At 42.4% G+C, this 6,849-nt stretch overlaps 1 protein-coding gene across 1 annotated transcript; it reads right to left on the reverse strand.

Annotated features, from left to right (window-relative positions):
* Positions 1 to 338: 338 nt before the first annotated feature.
* Positions 339 to 6,312, reverse strand: bmp2b (bone morphogenetic protein 2b). Its single transcript, XM_041976625.1, has 3 exons — positions 5,890 to 6,312; positions 4,628 to 4,995; positions 339 to 1,629 (listed from the first exon to the last, which is right to left on the reverse strand). Exons 2-3 carry the CDS (start codon positions 4,980 to 4,982, stop codon positions 737 to 739), a joined length of 1,248 nt encoding a protein of 415 aa, XP_041832559.1. The 5' UTR covers positions 4,983 to 4,995; positions 5,890 to 6,312; the 3' UTR covers positions 339 to 736.
* Between the last annotated feature and the right edge of the window lie 537 nt (positions 6,313 to 6,849).

Raw genomic sequence — 6,849 nt, forward strand, 5'->3', positions numbered from 1 at the left:
CCTGGCTGTTTTTCTAATCCTCCCATGGGAGTCTGACACATTGGCAAGCATGTAAATTGTCCTTTGACCCTACACCACATTGCAGTTCATTACACCAGTGATCTTGTCCTGTCACTTCACTACATATACCTCTATTGTTTTTAGTTTCCAATTACTTGAACCAAAATAATCCATTGTTTGATTTGCAATTGGCATAGTCTTATATTTTTGCAGGTAATTTCTGTCAGAATTTGAAACTCCTATTCATATCAGCCACACATGTTGCCAACATCCCCCCCAACCCCCCACCCCCACCCCCCACCTCCCTCCCTTGAGACAATTTTGTCAGCAAAAGCTGGCTCAGTGTAGCTGATCTTGGAAAACTAGAGTAACCACGTTTTGTTTTTTTCCACGATAAATACACATTATTTATTTACAAATAAAGTGGTTATAATAGAAATAAATACAAAATAAAAATCTGAGCATTATACTTCATGTGGTATTGCACCCATTTCAAAATGTACATCAGAAATACATTTTCAAAACCAGTAAAGGAATATTCCTTTGATTAAAATATTTATTTTTCCCAACTTTACGTAGACATAAATATATTCATATATATAGTTTTTTTTCTTCTTCCACAATAGCTCTGTTTTGTGTTTCTTTTATATAAATAAGCGTCTTCATTGGGAAACCGGGTGTCCATAACAAACACTGATCATTTTCAGTTTCTGTTTCTACCCATACCACCAGTTCCTCACCGGCAGCCACATCCCTCCACCACCATGTCCTGATAGTTTTTCAGAATGACTTTCTCATATTCATCCAGGTAGAGCAAAGAAATTGGGCTGAGTTCAGTGGGCACACAACAGGCTCTAGGGATGTTTGAGTTGACTGAGTTGACAAGTGTCTGCACGATGGCATGATTAGTTGCATTGAGGTGGTCTGCTAGGGGGAAAGGACATTCCCCTTGGCAATAAAAGGCATGGTAGCCAGGTGGTGCCACTATCCACTCATTCCATCCCACATCACTGAAGTCCACATACAAGGCATGTCTCTTGCAGACTGCCTTGTGCTGGTGCTTTCTGCGTGGTTTGCGGTGTGGTGCTTGCCTTTTTTGCCTTGTATGGAGTACCGAGTCCCCACGGCCATCGTGGCCATATGTCACCAACAGAGGCCGTGCCTGAGGCCATGAGTCCTGATCCTGGTGCAGGGACCGGCTCAGCCTGACATGCTTACTTCTTTTGTGGGCATGCTTGCCATCCGCCTCTCCTCCCTCTGGATGGAGCACCTCCACCATGAAGCCATGATTGTGGCCTTTCCCTGACGTCCACTTGGATACAGCAGGGCTCACGTCAAAGCTCTCCCAGCGGCTCAAAGAGTCCTGCACCAGCCGAGTGTCCAGCAGACGCACCAGAGGTTCCATGCCGTTAGAGGCAGGAACTCCGAATATTTCATAAATGTTGATACGATGGAAGCCACCAGCACTGTCACTGGTGCTGCTGTTAGAAGTTGCAGTTCCCATGACCTGATCCCTGTAGATGCGTAGCTCTGCAGAAGTGATGAGCTCCTCATCGGGGATAGAAGTAAGATTGAAGTAGAACTGCTGGGTTGTTTTGCCTTTCAGACTGGCCGGGGTTTCCATTGACTCTACAAAGGACAGCAGAAACAACCAAACTGTAAGATGACGGTCTGAAATGCATGCCATGAATAAAGCAAATAATTTATGTGTGGTACAAGAAGCAAGAACAACTATGATTTAAATCTAGATCATTTAATTGATCTAGTATGAGCAGGGGAACAGTTGCTTTTGCTTTCTTTCACACCCCCATGAAGCTCAAAGCTTTTTTTCTGTGCAGCCAGACAAGCTGCCACGCAGTCATAGAGTGGGTGTGCACCATTGTCATACTGGCATATCTTTGCATGTGTGACTATGTAACAGAGTTAAAACATCTATAGCAGGCAAATTCTAATTATGATGTACTACAGTTATTAATGTCATGCTTTTAAAATTACCTGGTTAAATGTCAGAGGATGAAAGCGGTGCGCTTCCATCCACTGATAAGATCAAAAAGATCAGTCGCTCTGCCTTCATATGGCTCATTTGCACTACAACAACTGGCTTCTGCACACAGTTTCCTATAGTGCATACAACAGTAACAAGTGATCAAAGGCTATGGAGTATTGAGAAATATGGAAATCAATAAAGCTACCATAAATGCCAAATCTTGCATTAACCTTTACAAAGCTCACTAGCAAATTATGCATTGTGAAATTTAATTCATTCTTAAAACTTTTACAAAAACTGCTGATCCAGTTTCTGAATCGTCTAAGAACAGATGGAAGGGTGAGTATTGTATCCAGTTTTATCAGTTAGAAACTGATATCTATCACTCATGTATGCACCTCTTCTTACTGTCCTGAGGCATATAAAACTATATCTATACTTAACTTAATTGGTATCCCCCTTTTAAGTGTAAGGTAAATGACAGAAGTGTTAGTAAAAGCTACAATTTTCTTTGAGGAACTTTGAATTCTTTCACTATGAAGATCATAGACAATAGACACACTTTTTAATCTGTTTGATGCGGCAAAGTAAACACAAACTTTGAACTCTTTGCTTTTCAAAGGAGGCATTTAGGAAATTCCACCATCTCATCCTAAACCTCCTTCCAGAAGCACAAAGACCTAAATTAGGCGCATCACTCCTCATTTGATGTGGGAAAGCCCCCTGTCTCTCATTCCCTCTCCTCTTTCCCCAATCCTGCTCCTCCTTTCCTTCCCCAGCATCCAAATCCCCTTTCCTCGCTGTTCTCTTAGCCCTAAATCCTCTTTTCTTTCTGTACTCCTCTGTCACTCTTTTCACTGCTTCTTTCTGCAACAATATTCCCAATCTCTCTGTCTTTCGTTCCTTTAAGTAACTGCTGTGTGAACAAGTTTAGGCTTGTCAAAAAAAAACGTGTGAACCACAGATATGAGTGTATCAACATTCCTAATTTTTTTTTTTTGTGCTACATGCCAAAACAAAAGATAAAGGCTAATGTCGTGTCATTCATCAGGGACCTGTCTCTGGCAGCAACTTCCTGTGTAGTACTGGACATGTTCTATTTGGCATAAGAAATGGTTATTTTTGAAAACTGATAGCAGTGAAAGTAATTATCCAAAAGAAATTAATATCAAATGTTTGATGTGATGAATGATAAGAGCAGTTTGCTTTGAAGTGCTGCATTTAAATCTGTAGATACATGTTTGGTATATGAAGGAACTATCCCTTGCACACCACTTGACATGATACAGAAAGACTAATAACCCTAATAACAGCTTTTTCAGGGTAGGATGAAAGAGCCATGGAAACATATGTAAACACAATCTGGACTCATTTGTAATGGCCAGTGGTGTCAAGCTGTGCTGGCTGGGTGCAGAGGTTTCCATCAGTATAGGCTGGGAGCAGTCACTCAGCCCTGCTGCTTGGGCCAGGATTGTTTGTAGTGTGTCAGTATAGCCACTTGGTGTCATTGCACTAGGCCTTTGGAGAGCACCCAAGCAACCACTCAACCACCCCTCTGACTCACCCCTGATGGAAACTTCTCCACTCAAACACTTAGGACTCTGTATGAGGAGTCTCTGTAGGGCCCCTATGGAATCACTAACTTTAATGTTGTAAAATCCACTAGCTGCATGAAAGCGGTTGAAAATTAGATACAGAGCTGCTACAGGTCACATTTAAATTTCTATCGTTTTTATCTAACATACTAAATTCATATATCGTGTAAATGTGCATGTCTAGTAGTTAAACTTGATATATAACGACAGCATATTTAAAGATGGTAACAAAATAAACCACTCCAGTAGTATCATAGTTCAACAGAATTTAATTGTTTAACTTGGCTTTATCCTAAGTTAGTGAACCATTATTCATCTGAACAGGATGTTTTGTATAAAAGAAGTTTAACTGAGACACGAAATTCAACAATCAGCTCTCGTCCAACAAACTAAGTGAGCAATTGTGGTATAACCGGAACGCGTAACAGCGCACAGCACGGAGAGACTGGGGGTTTGGAAAGAATAAGGAAGCAACCCCTCCTCCCTGCCGATACCACGAACTAATTTCAGTCTTGTTAAAAATGATTCAGTCTGACACGATGACTCTGTCATAATGCGTGGTGCTTTTAATGTCGCGTGTTATTGAAATTACTGGGTCTATCACCTGCGCAAAGGCACACCGCCCTTTGTCCTGCTGCTGTGGTGCGTGTCTGGAAAAACTGTTTTCAGAACCCACGCAAACACCATCAATTATTAAGAAACAAATTATCCCTGGTATACCGCCGCCCCTTGATGTATTTGAAGCCTGTGACAGCTGCGCCAGAGGGATGTTTGCTTAAAGTTTGCATCACTACATTGAAGAGGGCTAATTTAATTGTGCATGAGATGTTTGTTTATAAATCGTGTCACTGACTTTTAAGCAATCCTAAACGCTTTAAAGAGTTACAAATAGCCTGGACGCGTGTCACCTGTAAATGACTAAACCTTCATAAAACACTGAAGACTGAAGTTCAGTCTTGACGCATTGAGTCATGTTTAAATATAGGTTTGGGCTGTCTGAGAGAGCGGTGGAGCTGACAGGTAAAGGTATGTCACTAATACATACCTTCATGGTGAAAGCTTCTAATCGTGTTGGCCTTGCTGGCGGCTCTCTCTGCGTGTTTCCCCATGCTCTTGGGTCGTTTAGTGCTGTGGTCTCCGTTTGCAGAGTGCATGCGATAAAGGTCCACCATGTACTGCGGCACCACGGCTTGTTTGCTGGGGGTCGGTCTGCGCCTCAGACCAAACATATTGAGAAGCCGAAGCTCAAACTCGTTGAGAAAGCTCTCCGACTGCTCTGGGGTCTGCTTCCCAGATTCGCTGTACTTCCTCCGGCCGACCTCGGGGATAAGTCCCGTAGCACCTTCCAGCAACACCTGAGCGAGCAGCAGTACCATGAGAGAGCGGACCACGGCGACCATGATCAGTCAGTCCCTGTGAAGAAAGTTGTTTTTTGTCAATACACTGGCGCTGAGGTATTGACATGAGGTAGAACAGCAAGCGCTCCACTGCACCACTTCCCAATTTGTGGGACACCCCCACCCCCCTCCTCCCGCAGTCGGAATGATTGAAGGAGAGCAGGTTAAAAAGGAAAGGCACTTACTTTGAAGTGGAACACAAAAATTGAGACAGCCCCACCGGCAATATAAGGCGTCTGATTGAAACAGAAGTTTAAGCTTAACGTGAACCCAAACGTAAAAATCTCAAAGTAGAGAGAAAGTTGTGAAAAGAAGTGAATAAAAAGGAGACAGACACGGAAAATACAAATCAAAGGATTTGAGGGGGAAGTCTGCAGACATTAAGTCTCCAGTTAGAAAAGATAAGAAATCATGTTCGATGTTGTGATATGAAAAAAGAAAGAAACGTGGGTTTGTGCAGAACAAACGACCTCAAGAAGGAATAAAGAATGTAGTGACGAAAAAGGGTTAGAATACACCAGTAATACTACGAGCGTCTGTTTGCACAGGCTTTGACGGCCATGTATAATCATAGGGGATAGTTACCTCAAGAGGCTCACAGGTGTTAGATCTGAAGTGCGTGCCAGGGCGAGATGTGGCCCGAAACAGCACATCAAAAACATAAAAAAACCAAAATATGATCTGAGAGGTATTGTTTCTACAGAAAAATTTTACCCTCTCTTTTGGATAAACAGGGGAGCGCTTTGACTTTTACGCACACACCTCGTGATCGAAAAAGAAGTGCGGATAGCCACTTCTAAAGCAAACCTTTCGCTGTGAAGCGATTGCATGACTACTGAAATAATTAAGTATTCACTTCAATAGAATAGCCTAATGTGACAGGTTACAAAATCCATCAGATCTTCTTTACCTGACGAGGAAGCGCTGTGTCCGGTCGTCGTTCCACCTTTGAGCGCCAATAAATTCCACATTAATTCGTGTTTAATCCACGTTGCTTTTCCTCGGGGGACCATTTACAGCCCATGCTTTCCGCCGATCGCCTTTTGCACATATTCTCACCAGCTGCAAGTCGGGTTAGGTCTTGGTCAGAATAGAAAAGGAAAAAAGAAGCCTATGTTAAGTCTATGAGGAAGCGACTTTGCGAAGGCATAACCGATCGAAGAGCAACGAATCTTGACCACACATCTTAAAAAGAGAAAAGATCGCTACGACAGAAGTTGAACGGCGCTGACTGTTCAGGAGAGAAAAGCGCACCCAAGTGTCGCTCCTCTGGAAGCTGCTGCTGCGAGTATGAGAGCGCGTCGCCTCTCCTTTGAGCGCCACACATCTTACTTCTCCTGCCCCCGCGACTCTTTTTGTCGTCACTATAGGGGCTGTCAATTATTTGTCCATCGTAAAGCACCTCCTGCGCACCTCTAACCCTGAGGCTCTAAAAAATTTGAAAAAGTTTCCACGAGTAACGATGTGAAATAAACAGATATTGGAGTCTTCCTCATCCTCATCCTCTTTTGATAATATTTTGTCAGTAAGCCCAACAACATATTGTTTTATCGTTTGCATTATGCTGTATTGGATTGTTGTGATATATCTCTTTTCTCTTGTACCTATCTTCGCCCATGGAAATTCCAGAATATAAAATGTTATAAAGGCAGCAGTTGATCTGTGCTGTTTTATGTTGTTTTTTATATTTATATGAATGGAAATTACCTGTTTTATCAATGCTTTTGAATAACATCATAGTCCTAAGTAGTGGGTCCTTCCTGCCAATTTGACCACAAAGATCAAAGCCCATATCAGCCTCTTCTGTTTCATGGGGAGCTAATAGATCAAGCAGTGTTCAGAGCTATATAAAACATGTTTGGTTTTTGGA

This window comes from Melanotaenia boesemani, chromosome 22 (assembly GCF_017639745.1).
Source record: "Melanotaenia boesemani isolate fMelBoe1 chromosome 22, fMelBoe1.pri, whole genome shotgun sequence".
Classification (NCBI taxonomy): domain Eukaryota; kingdom Metazoa; phylum Chordata; class Actinopteri; order Atheriniformes; family Melanotaeniidae; genus Melanotaenia; species Melanotaenia boesemani.

Bases quoted from the DNA above. Each gene is read 5' to 3' on its own strand.
- bmp2b (XM_041976625.1), bottom strand. From the start codon at position 4,982: ATGGTCGCCGTGGTCCGCTCTCTCATGGTACTGCTGCTCGCTCAGGTG. The intron at 1,630-4,627 runs GTATGTATTAGT...TGTCCTTTGTAG, and splicing joins TAGAAGCTTTCACCATGAAG to AGTCAATGGAAACCCCGGCC.